The sequence below is a fragment of the Typopeltis vanoorti genome, chromosome 16 (assembly GCF_054136105.1).
Source record: "Typopeltis vanoorti isolate ZY-2024b chromosome 16, IOZ_Tvanoo_1.0, whole genome shotgun sequence".
Classification (NCBI taxonomy): Eukaryota; Metazoa; Arthropoda; class Arachnida; order Uropygi; family Thelyphonidae; genus Typopeltis; species Typopeltis vanoorti.
In genome coordinates this window covers 111872098-111892272 of record NC_143564.1, presented here as the reverse complement: position 1 = coordinate 111892272, position 20175 = coordinate 111872098, and the positions used below count along the sequence as shown (strand labels likewise).

At 37.1% G+C, this 20175-nt stretch overlaps 1 protein-coding gene across 3 annotated transcripts in view; it reads left to right on the top strand.

Moving 5' to 3' along the window:
* LOC150098264 (spatacsin) overlaps positions 1–20175 on the top strand; it is an 891110-nt gene that overhangs the window by 11540 nt on the left and 859395 nt on the right. For all 3 annotated transcript variants that reach the window (XM_090406151.1, XM_090406152.1, XM_090406153.1), the window contains exon 2: positions 10314–10501. In XM_090406151.1, coding sequence (XP_090262277.1) covers positions 10314–10501 — 188 coding nt within the window. The remainder of the gene's footprint in view (positions 1–10313; positions 10502–20175) is intronic.

Sequence of the window (20175 nt, the reverse complement as noted above, 5' to 3'; positions counted from 1 at the left end):
TCACGAATCACCCAACAAACCTCTTAAAACTGGAATCCAGGAACTGAAGAAGAAAAAGCCCTTTGATATCGCACACATCATCTTTTATTCACCCTTTTGTGCGCCCTCTATTTGATCTCCTTTACCGCATGAAACTCACAGTTCATGCCCCTTGGGTGATCCCACACTCTCACCAATCTGCTAGCTCACCGTATTCCAGGTAGCCGTTCTGACGTCATTTTCCGCGTAGGTACAGCCTCAGGCACTACGCTCGACTCATACAGATTACATATGATTATTTTGGATTACTACTTATTATCTGTTTGGAAATTTCGTAATGTACTAGACAGCTTAATGGGATTTACAAATAATTTAACAATTCCTTTATACAATTCTCGCTATTCTAACACAAAATTCTCTGCTTCTGAATTCAGGTTATACAGGAATAAACTTCAGTATATAGCACATATAGAACATATAATATCACATAACACAAGGAAATCTTCGCAATTATATGCTGATGTGCAAGTATCTCCTTAATTAGTAATATTTATTATGTTAAATTCTGAATAAAGAATTTCTTTGCAAGATTCTTTCATTCAGGATCTAACAGCTCCTACTCTACTACTCTCCATCTACACTGTACCATTTACTGCCTAACATGACCACAAGCATTTTCACAGACAATCACAAACATCCATGCCCATGGCAGGATTTGAACCTGTAACCTTTTTCAGGAGAGCGGATACGCTAATTATTTGGCCAATCTAACATTCTTGACTAACTTGTACGTCTCTACCATATCACCCCTCTTCCTCCTATCCACTAGACTCTGTAAATTGCATCTTCTCAACCTTTCCTCATATTCAATATTCCAGAGATCTGAAACTACCTTAGTAAATCGCCTCTGGACCCTTTTCAACATTTCATCCTTTTGAAAACCAGGCGATCAAATTTGTGCACAGTAATCCATATGTTGTCTAATCAAGGCTTTTTAAATGGAACAAGAATCTCCTTACTTCTACAAGGCAGTGTCCTACCCAGAATTCTTTGTGTTGTCCTCACAATTTAGGCAATGTGTCTTCTAAATTTTAGATTCTTATCCACCATCACACCAAGATCTCTTATTTCCTCCATATCCAACAATATATCCTCACCAAGCATAAATTCTCCCTCCCATTTTTGTTTCCCAAACTTTTAAACCTTACATTTTGCAACATTGAATTGGCATCCCCACTCCGATGCCTATTCACTCAATCTATTCAAGTCTTCTTGTAAGGCCAGACCATCTACTCTGCTTTTCATTGTTTGTCCCAACTTTGCCTCATCTGCAAACAACTGGATATTCATATTGAAATCTTCCTCAATATCATCAACATACAGGTTTAACAGCAATGGCCCCAAGAAAGACCCCTAAGGCACACCACTAGTGACTTTCCTCTTCTGGGATATTTCCTCCTCATACACAACTTCTGATACCTATCAGATAACCAATCTCCAATCCAGTGCACTAGTCTATTATCCAACTCCATGTGCTCTAGTTTGACTATCAACTTATTGCAGTAATTGTTATTATCTTACGGCATCTCTATGGAGTCCAGAGACTCATTGTGGGAAACTCTAATTAAATACCTAATATGAAATATTACATTATACAGACAAATCCTATCATACCTTTCCTTTAATCCATTCACCATCAAGGAACTCGCAACCAATTCTGGCAATCCATTCTACCCACCACTCTCCACGCAAAAAAATATTGTCTGCACATCCCTACTAACCATAGTCTTACACAACTTCCAGAGATGGTCCCTAGTTCTCTGACTATTTGTCCTATATTGAAAATTTTCATTTTCATCAATTTTATTAACCACCTTACCGGCCATTATGGATCACATACGCATCCTCATACGCTTCGTATCCATTATATATTTCAATGTAATATCAATGGTATTACAATTTTAATATGCACTTTGCATCCATGGTAACTTGGACGTATATATACATCCTGGCCGGTAGCGTGGTTAAACCCCTGTAATATCTTAAAAGTGTTTATCATGTCCTCTCTTTTCTGCCTATCAACTAAACTCTGTAACCCACAAACCTTCATCCTATCCTCATAGGGAATATTACATAGACCTGTTACTATCTTGATCACTTCTATCTGAATCCTCTCTACCACCTGCTGGTCCAGAAGAAACCTAGGTGACCATATCTATGTGCAGTAGTCGAGATGTGGTTGAATAATCATAGCCTTATAAAAAAGGGATAATAACTCCTTATCTTTACTTGTTAGCTTGTTTTTCAACATTCAAGTAATCCTTTGAGCTATTTTACCAACTTTTGCAATATGCCTTCTGAACTTCAACTCGTTGTCCACCATATCCCCAAGTCCCTAGCCTCATCAATTTCCTCTAATTCAGTACATAAATACAATACACCTTATGCAACCTTTTCAACCCGAAGTGCATAAGCTTAAATTTTGCTACTTTAAATTAACAATCATTATCCTTTGCCCACAATGCCAATTTATTTAAATCATCCTGCAGGATGGATATCTACATCACCTTTATCAAGTATTGTTCACCCCAGTTTTGCATCAACAGCAAACAACTGAATATCTCCTCTTAAATCTTTTCCAGTGTCACTGATATACAAATTAAAGAATAGGCCCTAGTACTAAATCCTGAGGTACCCCACCCCCACTAGTCACCATCCTTCTCGTAGACTCCATTCTACCATATACCGTATATGGTTTTACCCTCTATCTATGGTACTAGTCTCATATCCATTACCATCCTCTCCAGTTTTTCTAATAGTTTCCATGTGGTGTTCTGTTAATTTTTTGTCCCAACTTTGTCTCATCTGCAAACAACTGGATATCCATATTGAAATCTTCCTCAATATCATTAACATACAGGTTAAACAGCAATGGCCCTAAAAAAAGACAACTGAGGCACAGAGAATTGTCACTGCCTCTGACAAAGTTGTTCAACCTACGTCTCAGCTCTGGCAGGGTTCCGAGGAAGTGCAAAGAGGGTAAGATGGTATCATGGCATAAAGATGGCTCCAAGACAGAGGTAGCAAACTACAAACCAATTAATATACCAGGAGTGGTTGTTAAAGTATTGGAAAAGTTGGTGAAAGGTAAAATGCAACAGTGGGTGGATAGGGATGCAATACTCTATAGTGGGCAGCATGGTCAGCACTACTGACATTCTTTCCTTGTAGCTTCTCAAGCCATGTCAACTGTTCCTCTCATGTTCCCTCCATAATGCCTTTTTCCTCTGGATCACATGCATAATTATCCATTTCACGCTTACCTTATTTAACCTTCTGACCCTTGGAATACATTTAGACATAATGAGGGTGGTCTGATTCATCCTTCAAGCTCATTCCACACATTAACAAATCACGCTCCTTTCTCCTCACACATTTCTGCTAACATCTCATTCGCAATCTTTGCTCTCTGCCTCAATTCATCACTGTCATACTTGGGCAACACAATTATTACCTTTCCTATCACAGTTATTATCTTTTATTCTTCTCAACAGCCTCCTGATATCCAATCTTACATGTGCTTTCTTCCCAGTCAAGTCATTCGTCCGTATTATCACTACCAACTATTTTGCTTGCTTATTCCTCATATCCAATGCCTTAATCACTCTATTCATTTTACCTCCAGGAAAACAAACTTTGTACATCTTCTTGTTTACCACACCTAATAATCAAATCCCCATACAAAACATCATGTTTTACATAGCTAACATGATTAAAAGCAATATAGTCTTATCTCTTGCATTGTGGCAATCCTGTATATTGGCTAAAAGAATATGATACTTGCAACGTCCTAATCAATCTGGTCAAGAGTGAATTAATTTTTATATATGGTAAAATGCTATTACAGTCTGTGCATGAAGCAAAATTAATGCAATATGTTCCACTGCATCATCTATCACTTTTGGTTCTGTTCTACAAACTATAAAGAAATAATCTAGAAATAAAATTTGCATGCTAATGAAAGTCTTAGTACACCAGAAACTGGAATTGTGACTCTGGATGGACAAGATAATTTAGAGAGCAGTTGTCCATGTCATTTTGTATACTATTGTCATGCAGACTGCAGACAAGAGTATACCAAAGACCATTCAGGTAGATTATTATGTCTGTACACGAATGCTAGGAGTATCAGAAACAAAGGGATAGAGTTTGTTGCCTTAGTCAATATGTTGGGACCTCCGATTGTAGGCATTAGTGAGACCATTTGACTCCTACCCTGGCTAACAGAATCAGACATACTAACTGGTATCGAATATATAAGCCTGCATACTGCCTTCATGACATCTCACTATTCTTGAAAAATCCATGCCTCTCGCATTCGTCTTTTGCACCATCTTACATTTCACTGCCATTTTACTCACGATCAAATCTGCACACAAGAAACACAAAGAAATTTAATAAATACAAAACTTTAGCTACATTGAACTGCCTACTGATCACAGCTGTTATACAACATTAGTTAAATAACTATTTATTGCTATTGCCACACACAGGTTTAAAATTTGAACTTATCTTCACAGTGATCTCGATGAACACTGCACTCTCCTCACCACCTAGTGGTCAATTTAATATAATAATCTAATCCTTTACTTGCACAGTACTAAATGTGATTACTTAGAGATTAAATTAATGATTACTAATTGATTCCCCCCTTCTCACTACATCTTTGCTAACTGTAACCCCCTTTGGACACAGACCATGAAAACATTCAGAGAAAATCTAATGCGGTTGTCCTTGATCTTCTTTCCCTGCTACCATTTCCCTTCTGTTATTTGTGATATCCAAGGATCTCCTCTCCTATCTCTGCTATTCAAACCTGTTCATAGCTTTATTTATGTTACACTATTCCTATTCTTCATTCACGTTGTCTTTTAGTATTCAGATGACTCAAGCTTCAAGTTCTTCTATGGCTAATGTCTTAAACACACCTGTCTTCTGGCTACTCTCAAGTTTGGTTAAGATGATTTTGTAAATTTTTATGCTATCAAAACCCATTCCCACCTTATTTCCCTAGAAGAAAGACCATGCCTTATTCTCTATCACTTTTGATGACATTTTGCTCACTGACCAAGATCAGTAGTTTCCTCTTCTTGAGCTGACTTTCATATTCAGTCTACAGTGGAATAAACACATGTCAAATCTCCAGCCACCACGAAGCTTAGTTTTCTTTTTCATTCAAAACATTACATCTCTTCAGCTTAACTCCTAACAAGTTATAAATCCCAAATCTGCTCAATCTTAGAATATTATTTTTACATAAGGGGTGGCACACCAAAAATTTCTCTCAGTATGTTTGATTGTATCCAGAAGAGAGCTGTTCACCTCTCTGACCCCTCTGTTTGCTTTCTCATAGATACTTGGTTTTTCTATAGGTATTTCCATGGATGCTGTTCCACTTTACTGGCCACAACCATTCATTCACTTCCCTCTAATCATGTACAAACATGATTAGAGGGAAGTTGCTGATCAACATGCATATACTGTTCACCTCAAAACACACCAAACCAACTTCTCATCCTCTTCTTTCAAAACTCCTGAAAACATCAGAAATGACTTGCACTACACAAAATCCCTAGAGTTAGAGAAATAATGGATCAAGAACATCAGCGAATCAAGGCCTCTCAACATATTAATAGATAAAATTCCTCAGTGCCTATAGAGGAATCCAAAAATATTCAAATACCCACATCCAGGACAGAGTTTAATTTGACTTCTTGGTTATTTTTCCTGAGGAAGAAGAAATGAATACTGGCCATCCACAATTCCTTAAAAAAAGAAAAATTCAAAACCAATAAAAAAATAATCTCATAACATTGGAAGCCAAATCAGTCTACCAAAAATAAATAATGCATTCTTTCATTGGAATTGTCATGGACTCTGCAAAGCATAAGTGATATCAGGGCTTTCCTGCAGAAGTATAAGCCATTGTGCTTTTACCAAAAGCACAATGGCTTATACTTGCTGATAGCTGAGAAATAAGCAAAATCACTTGGCCTAGCGGGCAGTATGTTAGTGAAGTCACCAGATGTGACTTCACTCAAGTGACCACCATATGGAAGACTGGAAGCCATTATGTGGGATATTTGGAAAATATCCAATTTCAAAAACATAAACCAAGTACAATGAATGAAAAATGACACATTACACACATAAGCAAATAATAAAAACAACACATCATTAAAAAATGCATTCAAAAAAATAAACAAAGATAAAATAGAAAAAACAGCATATTCACTTATAAAAGCGAGCAAGAGACCAAACATGACAAACATCATATCAAGACTTTCATATGCATAGTAATAAGACATTGAGAATGTTTTGTGGGGAAGGTGTTTATGGTAGCGTGTTTTTGAGCAACCCACGGCTCACCTCAAAAATGTCCAAACCTGGACATTTTTGAGGTGAGCCGTGGGTTGCTGTGTTTTTTGAGGTGACAGGTAGGGTTGCTGGTTGTGTTTTTTGAAGTGACAGATAGGGTGGCTGGTTGTGTTATTTTTGAGGTGGAGAACAGGTTGCGTTGGGTTGTTAATTTTGAGCTGGTGGGCAAAGTCACCAAGCCTCAAAGAGCTAACCTATTTAAAGTCAGTGAAAGGAACAAGTCACCATCCCTAAAACAAACAAACACAAAAAAAACACCCAAGAATATGAAAAAAATCAATACCAGAAAGATTGGCACCAAGAACTAAACACCTGGTCTGCAGGCCTTGAGATCTCACATAATGTGTGTATGTTTGCACCTTCTTTCACCTCAAAGAAACAGTGTACCCACTCGCCCTGCCTGCCACTTCAAAACACACACACCTGACCCCACCTCAAAAAGACACATTAACGTCTAGCACCACATTCATCATAAAAAAATAAACTTCATTTTCTGATTTAACACACACACAAAGTATAGAAGAAAAAAAAAAGAAGAAAAATCCACAAAAATTATGCCACAACAGTAAACAAGAAAGCAATAAAAATAACATTACGACAAACTCACTTTAAGGAACTCTACTAAGAAAATATCTAAAAAAAAATAACCTGAAGCAGCTTCAATTAAAAAAAAATCTGCATAATGATTTCAATTCTTCCATGTGTGCTGGCCTGGTTGGCCGAGTGGTCAGTGTATTATCCACTCTTCAGCCCACTAAGGGCATGGATTTTTGTGATTGTCCTACTAACCAATTAATTATCATATGTACTACTGTGACCTGTGTCCTGGCACAGTATGATTCTTGATGTCTTTGTGCCATTAAAAAGAAAAAAAAAATCTTTCCCATGGCAGCAAGTAAGGTGATATCAACAACTTACTGCCCACTGGGTCATGTGGTTTTTGCATGTCCTGGCTATTGGGAAGCAAGCTATCATCATATACATTTTTACTATAGAAGATCCTACATTACATTTGATAATTTATTATCTTTCCCATACTTGCCTTGCTAAGATTTTATATAATGTTATCATCTATAAGGAAAAAGAAAACCAGGACGTCCTCTTAAACGATTCAACGATGACCTCTTAGGCCAGAACAGGCCATGCTAGGCCTAAATCCTTGATACGCATGATGATCATCATCATCTATAAGGACATGATAAGATGGAATTACTCAGGAAGCAGTCGTCATTCCAGCATGAATATAGGTTGTCATTTGTCTTCAGTAGGATTGCTGATTATGATGTTTATCTATTTACCACCTGGTGCAGATATATCCCAGGACAACTTTGATGAGCTCATATTACAGTTGTCAATCCCTATACTTGTAATGGGGGATTTAAGTGGCCTCAATACCCTGTGGATGCACACACATCAGAGAGAGAGAGGATTGTAGAACATATTAAGGGTGGTGCAAAGAACTATAGACCTATCAGTATCAAATTCTCTGTCAACCCATTTCTGTATGAACAAAATGGGTTGACAGGGAATCTGTATGTTGCAATGAACAACATGGGTTCGCTAAGGGAAAGTCATTTTATAATAATGTTACTGTTGAGTTAGACAGTGAGAATGGATACACTATAATACTTTTGGATTTTGCTAAGGCTTTTGACAAAGCAAAATTTTAATCCCATCCACTTCCATTGCCATCTAGAGTATTTAGTATATTTATAACGCACACTCCTCTTGCACTACCAAACCTCGAACCCTTCCCATCCCTCTAGTAATAAAACCTTCTTTTCTAGGATGAAATACCCCAATAAAGTGATCATTAAGCAACTCTACTATGTCCTTTGCATCAGTCACTTTACTCCCATTTTCATCTAACAATGTAATTCTTCCATAATCATTTTTCCTCCTTCTGGCCACATAATGAAAGAATTCCTTTGCATTTTTCTTGATCTCAGAGTTAATCTCTTCTCATATTCAAATTTTGCCTTCCCTCCCATTATAGTAACTTTTCTGGCCTGAGTCTTATATTCCTCATCAACTGCTCTTCACCCCTCTTCTTATACTTTTCCATAACATTTTTTTCATCTGCAGTTCCCATTTGTTATTATTAGTCATCCACTTATTCCAAATCTTGTTCTCTTTTTCATTCAAGGTATACTACTTTTCATTGCTGCTAAGAAATATTTCTTCACTAGTTCCCACTTGATATCTTGTCCATCCAATTCTTCCACCCATGAAACTGCTTCAAGCTGATTTTTGTGATTATTATAATCACCTCCTTTATAAATCACGTAAATTCCTTTCTTCTTGATATTTCTCAGTGTCTGTTCATTTCCAAGTCCAGACTACATGGTCACTGTCTCTCTGACTGGGGAAGGAATGACATTTCAGTTACAATCAGGTCCTCTGATCTAAGAACCAAATCCAAAACTCTTGAACCTTCTATTCCTTATACTAAATGTTTCTTACGTTATTTTCTATATTCCAGCATTTCTGGTTAAATTTCATCGACTTCAGCTGCCCTTTCAACATTTCAGGTTTTTGATGGCTTTTTTACCTCAGGTTATTATATTGCATTCCTTTTGAGTATTTTTTTACCACTGTGTTTTCACTGCTTATTCCATTTAGCAGTCTTTCTAAGTAATTACTCCAGACATCTAGAGTATCATTATTGTCAGTTTTCAAGTCATACAACTAAAAAACTACAAAAGTGATTTTGAAAAAAAAAACAAAGTGATTGATCTCACCAAAATTTTATTGCAATGAAAGAATATTCGTTACAGCTTAGCGATTACAGGCATGTGCACACAAATTCCACACAGCTAGCATCTCATCTTACACCTATGGTTTTTAAACCTTTTTTTGTTTCTGTTACAGTATTCATTGCCCTGATTGATAACTAGATAAAAATAATTGAAGTAGATTTTTCATTTGAATGTAATTTGAAAGAAGTCTCTATGTGGGATCTTAGAGATATTGATAATAGTGCTTTAAGTTTAAAACTAGGTAAGTAGCATTTAAAAAATATATATATATTTCATTCAGAGAAGGAAAGAAAAATTCTTGCTGAAAAATGTTGTACTTTTGTATAATTTTAAACAAAACTGTACACTTGAACATTTATGTTGACATCATAAGGCTGGCATATGTGTGTGCAGTTTCTCCCTTTTAATAGAGCAGTTGTTTTTGTTGAGTTTTTTGCAAATTCCATGTCTGGTTTGTTTTTAGGTTATATGTAATCCACAAATTTTGTTTCTTTTGCTTTTTTTGCAATAAAATTTTAAAATTTATTAAACATTATTAAATCTAACATAGGTAACTTTTTAATTAAATGAGAGAAAGCAATTATAGCAAAAGTGAGAGCAACCCATTTGCAATTTTTGCAAGATCTGGTGAAACTCACAGTATATTTGAGAACTGAATTTAGTTCTACATGAGACATAAATCCATAGTTTTATAACCCATTGTAGAACCAAATAATAAACTAGTAGCAGCTACCCAATCAAACTGAAAAAAAAATAAAATAAAATAAACAATTGATGGTAACAATGCTAGCACTGAATTACAGCTGCCACTATTGGGGAGCTTCTATCCAGTAAATATCTAGATGGATAAACTTGAAACAGTTTTAAGATACCAATACTTCAAGGCTGTGATATTCTAAACTACTACTCTGACTAGTTATGCTTCAGTCATAAGAAAAAGAAACACAGACACATCTGATATTACTCAGTATGCTGTAAGTTGTATTGATTCATGTTACATCAAAGGAAACACTCAGCATATTTTCAGGTGGATGAATTTTTTATTTAATCATAAGCAGTTGTTATTTTTCAAGTAGTTCAGCCTTATTTTTTATTTTTATTTATTTATTTATTTTTGCTTTATTTATTTTTATATAGATTTGCATGGCAGGAAGACTTCTGTATCAGTGGAATCTATAGGATTGCTGTTATAACATCAAACAATCAGCTGCATATTTATGAAATAAAAATAATTGAAGTAGATTTTTCGTTTGAATGTAATTTGAAAGAAGTCGCTATGTGGGATCTTAGAGATATTGATAATAGTGCTTTAGGTTTAAAACTAGGTAAGTAGCATTAAAAAAAATATATATATATATATTTCATTCAGAGAAGGAAAGAAAAATTCTTGCTGAAAAATGTTGTACTTTTGTATAATTTTTAAATATGAGAAAACAGAAGTAAGGCGCAACAGAATGAGAGGTAGTGGGACTATGAGTTTGACACAGAGTGAAATTAATTGGAATGCAAGATTTGATAAACCAATTATTCAAAATGTAAAATGAAATGAGGAATATGCAGTGATATTAGACATTTAGTGGATAAAAAATGAAACCGTGTAATAGAATGAAAGAAAAAGGATAAAAGAGGTGGTGAGAGATTCGTGAATAGCAGTGTATGGAGATTCCATTGTTAGAGGATTGGTTAATGATTAATGGTTAATGTCCATATGGTCTGCTATCCAGGAAGGAGCATGAGCAAGATAATTCATGCTTTGGACATGAGGAGGAAACATGCAAGAGAAGTGGTGGTTCTGGAGACAAATGATTTAAGTGGAAATAAGCAGAATGTAAGAGTGGATATCAGGAGATTATTGAAATGGTTGAGAGAGTCAGAATCATGAATGGAATATTAGCAAAGCTGTGTGAGAATAAAGTGCAGTTTGTGGATGTATGGCATATATTTGAAGAAAGAATGGAATTATACAGGCATGACAGACTGCATTTGAATGAATAGCTTTGGAGTGAGTGAACTGGAGAAACTGTTGCTAGATGGAAGTGCAGTGTGTGTGATGCAAGCAAGAGATCAGAGGTAAGAGGTGAAGTGAAAGATGCGGTGAGTGATATGGAAGAGACAAGTGCTTGGCAATGGAAACAGCAGTAGAATGAGAGATGAGAGAATGGGAATGCAATAGGAACAGAGAGATGGGAGTGGTTATTGGGACTAGTAGTGAATGTATGTATGGGGATGATCAATATAGAAATGGAATAGATTGGGATGCAAGTGGGATAGTTGAGACTCAGCGGATATATGTGTGGTAAGTGGTAATAAAGGTGATTGGATAAGGACAGGTGTGGTGGGAAAAATCACAACCAACAAGTGGCTCACTTAGGACTGGTTATAGATCTAAAAGTGAACTGCTGTGTTTATTTACAAATGCCAGGAGTATCAGAAATAAAGGAGATGAAATTGTTTCACTTATTGAGTGTATTCACCCCATTTGGGAATAAATGAAATATGGTTGAATGAAGATGATATCTTAATGGGAATAGAAATGGAAGGATACTGTCTTTTTTTGCAAGGATAAAAGGGTGGGGAGGTGGGGGGAAATGCTGCTGATGATAGTAAGAGGATTATGTCTACATAAGGTAGACATGAAAGAGGAAAATAGTGGCATTGGTTTTGACCCAGTGTTGTATGTGATAGAATTTGACAAGAAGAGATGTTTAGTTGGCTGTTGCTGTAGGCCAGGGAATGTGGTGATGAAATGTATAAACAAAAAGGATGATTATTATGCATGAATTTAATTATGATAGATTGGAATGAAGAGATAGTATTTGGGAATAAAGAAAATGAATTTCTCGAGTTCTAGAAAGACAATTATCTCAGGCAGTAAAAGCAGGTCATGCAAGGATTGAGAGTTTTAGATCTGATCATTTCATCAGAGGATGTAATTGAGTGTTGTTTCACTTCCCTCCAGTTGGTGAGAGTGATCATGAAGTGATTGCAGGGGTTGTGGCTAACCATATGAAGACTTCTGTGAGGAAAGGATATATGTGGAACTAATAATAATAATAATAATAATGTCAAGCTTAGGGGACAGCTTGGAGCTATAGCAGTGGAATTGAATGAGGAGTTAAGAGGTATGGAAATAAATGCTGCTTGGGAACTGACAAATAAATACATAACAGCATCAATGTCTGAATGCATTCTGAAGATCAAAAGGATGAATAAAGTTAGATGTAAAATGGATGAAATCAGGAAGAAGAAGGCACTTTGGAGGCAGCACAAGATGAATAATGGTAATGATCAGTTGCATGAAGAGTATAAAGAGCAGGCCAGGAGAGTGACTGACTCGGTTGCTAAGGACAGCTAAAGTGCAGTATGAGCAGAAATTAGGAAATCAGGCCAAGAAAAACCCTCATGAGTTTTTTTGATATGTGGGCAAGTAAAAGAAAGAATGATTATGATTCTGTTAAGGGATTAAAGTAGGAGATTGCAGAGGATGTAGTCAAGGTGTTCATTGAGCAGTTCATCAGAGTGTTTCATCCTCAGTGTGAAACAGAATCTCAAGTGTAGAGAATGAAATGAGAGAAGACTTAATGGTGTGTGAGCAAGAGGTATATGAGGAGTTAAATTAGCTAAATGTCAGTAAAGCAATAGGACCCGATGACATCAGCCTTGACCTATCTGTTAACAAGTCTTGCAACAGCACATCCCAAAGGAGTGGAAGCAAGGCAGAATTGTTGCACTTCACAAAGTTGGTGATAATACTAAGGCAACAAATTATAGGCCAATCTGTATATCTGGAATTGTAGTTAAGGTAATGGAGAGGTTGTTGAGATATAGGATACAAAAGTGGGTTGATAACATTGTGCTTGTCAGCATGTGTTTGTTAAAGGTAGGTCATGTTTTACAAAGTTGTTTATGTATTATAACAAGATGATGAATGTATTGGACAAGGGAGATGCATATACAGTAATATATTTAGATTTTGCAAAGGCTTTTGATAGTTTGCCACACCACAAGTTGGTTACTAAACTGAAGCAGATGCGATTGGATGATAGACTATTGAGGTGAATAGGTATCAGAAAGTTGTGTATGTGGAGGCACTATCTCGAAAAAGGAAAGTCACTAGTGGTGTGTTGCAGGGGTCAGTTTAGGGGCCATTGTTATTTAATTTGTATATTAATGATATCAGGATAGATTTAACTGGTGATATACAACTCTTTGCAGATGATGCAAACCTGGCGAGAGTGACGAGAAATCGAGTAGATGTTGTGGCCTTACAGGGGGGACTTGAATAGATTTTATGAGTGGGCAAGAGTATGGAACTGTCAATTCAATGTTGCCAAGTGTAAGGTGCTGCAATTTTGTAGTCAAGAATAGGATGCGAAGTATATACTCGGTGGAGAAATTTTGGAGATAGTTGAGGTAAAAGACCTTGGAGTAGTGGCAGACACGGAACTGAAGTTCAGAGATCAGAGGTTCCTGGTGATGAGGATATGTTGGAAAGGGTCCAGAGTTGAACTAATTTTGTACCTGGTTTTTGTGATGTGGGATATGAGGACTGATTGAGGGAATGTAGTTTGCAAAGCCTTGTGAAAGGAGGAAGAGAGAGGATGTTATTGAGACATTTAAGTTGAAGGTTAATGTGGAAAAAAAATCTTTAATAGAATGGAGGGAAGTGGTAGAACAAGGTACCTGTATATAGAGGTTAATGACTTCACGTTTCCTGCCTTAGTATCCCATAATGCAAAGCACATATCCTTACAGACATGTATAATGCTAACCATTATGCGAACGGTCAATAAGGATATGTGCTTTGCATTATGGGATACTAAGGCAGGTAACTTGAAGTTGTCTGCCTTAGTATCCCAGCAAGTAGTCCAATCGTGAAGTTAATTCACATGCAAACTTTGTTTGCTTACACTTGGATAAAGGATTAAACCAAGAATATAATTTCTTGGCATCTTTAATTTATATATATATATATATATATATATATATTTTTTTTTTTTTTTTTTTTCTTTGAAGGTTTTTCATTCAGTCTAGAGCACTTCTTTAAAGTAATTGTGAGTTAATGCTTTCACCATCCTTGATGGACTTATGTATTCTGGTAGAAGACTGAAATAATAGTAATAATAATATTGCAAATTACAATTTTGTTAGTCAGAGCCACTCACTCTTCAACATGCATGCTACATATTTAAATCCTGCTGTGGCATGGATGTCTGTGGTTTGTCTTTAGGGTGCAAATGAATTCTGTTTTCCTGTTATGAGACTGCTGCTCAAAATATTGTAGGCTTGAACTGACTTAGAAAAAAAGTTATTCCTTGTTTGGCTTGAGTGGTAGGGTTTCCAGATTATATAAAAAAATAAATAAAAAATGCAACAAAAATAAAATGAGAAATTTAAAAAATACTATAACCCATTCACCATGCAAATGTACTATGGGTTTTCAGCCTTTTGTAGATAGCAGTCGATAAAAAATACAAAAGATTTCATTGCCTGCTATGAGGCAAATTAAGCAGCACAGTGGTGCCCTTCTTATTTGAGGCAAGTGGCTTAGAAAAAAATGTTCCATGTTTGGTCTTATACAAGGAAATAAAAAAATTGTGGCCCATTGTGGTGATAATGTACTGCAGATTTTCAGCCTTTTGTGTATGGAAATCAATAAAATAAAAATAAAAATTAAAGTAAACAAAAAATTCACCAAATTTTAGAACGACATTATGTTTTGTTAAAAGAATTAGCAAAACTGGTATGGGTGGAGATCAACTGAATAAATTTATATGGAATAAGAGAGAAATTAGTCAGAGCACTAAACTAGCTGTATAAAACTGTATTCAAACCAATTTTAACACATGGTTCTGAGAGCTGAGATTCAAAAGCTGGGTTAGAAATTAAATGCCGAGATTTGAGAGAGCTATGTTAGAAATATAGCTAGGATTTGAGAGCTGGGCTAGAATCCAAGATATAAAAGTTGGGTTAGAAATAAAATTTCTTGTTTCCATGTAACAAAGATTGGAGGCTGCAGATATGAGAGTTCTGAGAAAGATTAAGGGAGTGAACAGATGGCATCAGTGTCAGCATCATATTAAAAATGAGGATATCAGCATTCAGGAATGTGTTAGCAGACTAATCTCAGGTGGCACAGTCACTTAAACAGAATGGAAAGGTTAGCAAAACAAACTTTTTTTTTCAGAATTACAGGGAAAAAAAGACCCAGAGGAAGAACAAGATATAAGTGGATAAATACAGTAAGAAGTGCCTTAGTATTAGTATTATTATTCAGGTCTCCTTGGAGTCAAAAGACTCATCGTGGGAGGTCCTTTTTAAGAAACACAAGTCTATCAAGACTCATCGAGGGAGGTCCCTCCTAGGAAACACAAAGTCTATCATACCACTCCTTAAATGTATTGACCGTTCTTGCTCTCACTACTCCATCAGGCAATGCATTCCATGGTTAAACCACCCTCCATGCAAAGAAACCCACTCCCCACCCTCTTTCTCACAGTTTCCTTTCGTAACTTCCAGGGATGGCCCCTTGTCATGACCCCTTCCTGCTGTTCAACCAAGTGAAAAAAACTCCCCAGTGTCAACCCTGTAACTACCTCTCAACAGTTTAAAAGTCAATAATTTCACCTTTCCTTCTTCTATCCACCAAACTCTGCAGTCCACACCCCCTCAGCCGATCCTCATAACTAACATTGTATAGTCCTGACACCATCTTTGTTATTCGTCTTTGTACCCTTTCCACAGTTAATTTATCCCCTTCAAATCCTGCACACCAGATCTGAGAACAATAGTCTAAGTGTGGTCTGATCAGAGTCTTATACAACGGAATGATAACCATTTTATCTCTGCAAGTCGGTGTCCTTCTCATTATTGCAGTAATCCTCTATGTTACCTTCGCTACTTTTGCAATATGTCCCCTAAATTTCAGGTTTTTATCAATCATCAACCCCAGATCTCTTGTCTCCCCTACTTCCTCCAGTTTAACTCCTCCCATAGATTATGCAGTGTCCCATCGATGTTTTCCAAACCTCAAGACATTACATTTTGTTGCATTAAACCGATACCCCCATTCATTTGCCCATCTATCTAGCTTATTCAAATCCTCTTGCAGGGCTATCACATCTGCACTATTACTAATAATCCTTCCCAACTTCGCATCACCCACAAACAACTGAATATCCCCTTGCAATCCATGGACAATGTCATTGATATAAAGGTTAAACAATATAGGTCCCAGTATTGAGCCCTGTGGAACTCCACTTGTAATCTTCTGCCTCTTTGATATTGCTCCACCATACACAACTCTCTGATACCTATCGGACAGCCAATCCTGAATCCAGTTGACCAATGCTGCAACTTGAATATCAGCTTATGTGGCACCCTGTCAAATGCCTTTGCTAAGTCTAGGAAAATGGCTGTATATGCCTTTCCCTCATCTAATGCGCTTGTAACTTGATCATAAAAGGCTAGCATATTGCTAAAACAAGAGCACCCCTTCACAAATCCATGTTGACTCTCACTGATAACATTACCCTCATCTGCCCAATGCTGTATATGGTCCCTCACTACTTTCTCCAAGATCTTACTAATTACTTATGACACACGAACTGGCCTATAATTAGACACTTCCAGTCTGCTACTGCCCTTATGCAATGGCACTATCTTACCTTCCTTCCATTCCACGGGCACCTTTCCAGCAGCCAGACTTTCATTGAAAAGCCAGGTCAAAAGCCCTGTCAGTTCCTTAGCACATTCTCTCAAAACTCGTCGTGAAATACCATCCAGTCCCACAGCTTTACTGACATCCAGAGTACTCAGTATGTGGAACACACTCTCCTCCTGCACCTCTAAACCTTGAACCTGCCCTATCCCTCTAGTATTCAAATTGACTCCTCCAGGACGAAATACTACAATTCATTGAACAATTCCATTGAATGTTCATTGAACTATGTCCTCTGCATCAGTCACTCTATTCCCATTTTTATCTCACAATGTCATTCTTCACAGTCATTTCTCCTCCTACTGGCTACAACTAAAAAATTCCCTAGGATTTTCCTTGGATCTAAGGGCCAATCTTTTGTCATATACCAGTTTCGCCTTCCTTACCATACTAATCACTCTCCTGGCTTGTGTCTTATATTCTTCATGTATCTGCTCTTCACCTGTTTCCTTATATCTCTTTCATAGCCTCTTTTTCGCATGCAGTTCCTGTTTAATATTGTTTGTCATCCACTTTACTCCAAATTGTGTCCCCTTCTTCACTCGTGGAATACAGCTTACCATTGCTGCTAACAAATATTCCTTCACAATTTCGAAAGCACTAATGATATCCCGGCCTTCCAATTCCTCCCTCCACGAAACTTCCGCAAGTTGATGTCTAAGACTGTTATAATCACCTGCTTTATTATTCCACATATGTTCCCGTCTCTTTGATACTCCTGCATGTCTATTCATTTTCCAAGTCAAAACCATATGGTCACTGTCTCCAACTGGTGGGAGAGATGTCTGTGCTATAACCAAATCCAAAACTCTTGAACCTCTTGTTCTCTCTGTTACATGTTGCCTAAGTCATTTGTCTCTTAAGAATTCTAGAAATTCCATCCCCTTATTACTACATGCATTTCCTCTGCCCAGCTTATACTGCTGTAGATAAAATCTTCCATAACAATCATTCTTCTTGCAGTTGCCAAGCTCAACTGCCTAAACTTCTCCTGCTCCCCACCCTCTGTGCTTGTTGCCTAAGTCATTTGTCTCTTAAGAATTCTAGAAATTCCATCCCCTTATTACTACATGCATTTCCTCTGCCCAGCTTATACTGCTGTAGATAAAATCTTCCATAACAATCATTCTTCTTGCAGTTGCCAAGATCAACTGCCTAAACTTCTCCTGCTCCCCACCCTCTGTGCTCCCTGGTTTGTAGCAACACCCCACTAAATATTCTATCTTGGCCACTTCTACCTCACACCATATGTTATCAAAATCATTAGTATCACAGCCTTCTAAAGCCTCCACTCTTAGAGGACATAAGTCATCACTTATTATAAGCAGTACTCCTCCACCACGCTTTCTCTTCCTATCATGCCGAAAAATGACTGTGCCCAGCAACCTCTATTCCTGTAATAATATCCTCTTCTGTCAACCACGTCTCAGTGATCCCAGTAATCTTTGGCCAAGCTGATGCTATCAGTGCCACCAATTCCTCTCCCTTATTCCGAATACTCCTGGCATTAGTATAAAGCATAAAAATGCCATTGTTTCTATACCCAGCATGATCCCCTCTAGACTCCACTGGGGTCAGCGTTACCTGATGTCATCTCCCTTCTCCCAAGTACCCATTCCCACAAGAGGCCACCCCTGTTACCATCCACACTGGGACACACACTGACTCGTTCAGAAGCAATCTCTCCAGATGCCTACATCCTTCCTCATTCAAATGCATGCAGTTTCATACAATTCATCTCTGCTCTCAAACACACTCCAAGCATCCACATATTCCAATCCTCTCTTCTGACACATTCTCGCTATTATGCCATTCAATATCACCACTCTTCTGTTCAGCTCATCACTATCATACCTAGGCAACACACACTATCTTTCCTCTCTGTGTCTTCTTTCGTACAACCTCAAGCAAGAATCTCATCTCTCACTGCCCCATTTACATCACCACTCAAGTCATTTGTTCCCACCATCACAATCATCTCATCCACCCTTTCACCTCTCTTAACTGCCATAGCCACACTTTCTGTTGTTCCTCCTGACAAACACTCCTCACGCATCCTATCTTGAACACCACGGATCATTGAGTCCCCATACATTACACCTCTTACCACCCTATTCCTCGATTGCTCACATGCATCCCTCACTCTCTCTATTGTAATCCTGTGCTCCCCCCCTACTTACCTGCCTTCCTGACATCACCCTATCCCTAGTCCCTGTGCTCCCTTGCATTCCTCTCATTCCTCTTCCTGCTGTTTCCATTCTTTCCTCTTCTATCATTCCTATATCTGACACTCATTCCCACTCTCCCACTTATCCTATTCTCACCTCTTCTATCATTCATACAACTCTCTCATTCCCTCTCTTCTAGTGTTCCCATTCTCTCCTCTTCTATCACTCCCATAACTCTCTCTCTTTCCCTCTCTTATACTGTTCCTATTCTCTCTTCTTGTACCATTCCCATAACTCTCTCTCTCATTCCCTCTCTACTATTGTTCCTATTCTTTCCTCTTCTCTTATTCCCATAACTCTCTCACTCCTCCTCTGATTTGCCTTGCATTCATCTCTTCCATTCACCTAATCTCATCTTTCACATTTCTCATCTCATTCCCCAGACATTCCACCTGCTCTCTCAACTCATTTATCTCTCTCTAATGCAGACACATAAGTTGTGATAATATTGGAGTCTTGATGGCCAGCAGATTAATTTGGATGAAAACTGTTGAAAGGAAGGTATTAATTTGACTATAATATAAAGATATACTATACTGTAGATATATTTATATATATATATATATATATATAGTATATAAAGCTGCTTCTCTTTGATTGTTCTTAAAACTCTCATACCTGTTTTTCTTTTCAGCATGTTCTTATTTATTTTATTTATTTTAATCAGACAATGATAATCATTGTCTTGTTTCCATATGAATTTGTACAAGTATGTCTGATACTCACTTCCTACTCTGCTGTTTAGATCTGTAGTGGCAACCAACATTTTCATCTGCCTTCTTTAATGACTTGCAAGCTTCCACTGCTTGTTATCAATAGAACTGTCTTATTGTGCTGTTACTCATATGACTCTGATTTAAGATTATTATCAGGATTAGTGTTGAATACTACAACCACTCCTTCATTTCCCCAATCATTATTGCCTAAATATAATATCTTATAGTTGTTATTTATACCTGTTTTTGTCTTTGTTTCATATTACTAATTATGTTGATGGGGCACTTCTCTAATTCTAGTCTGATTTCTTTTACATTGATGCCTCTTATTGATG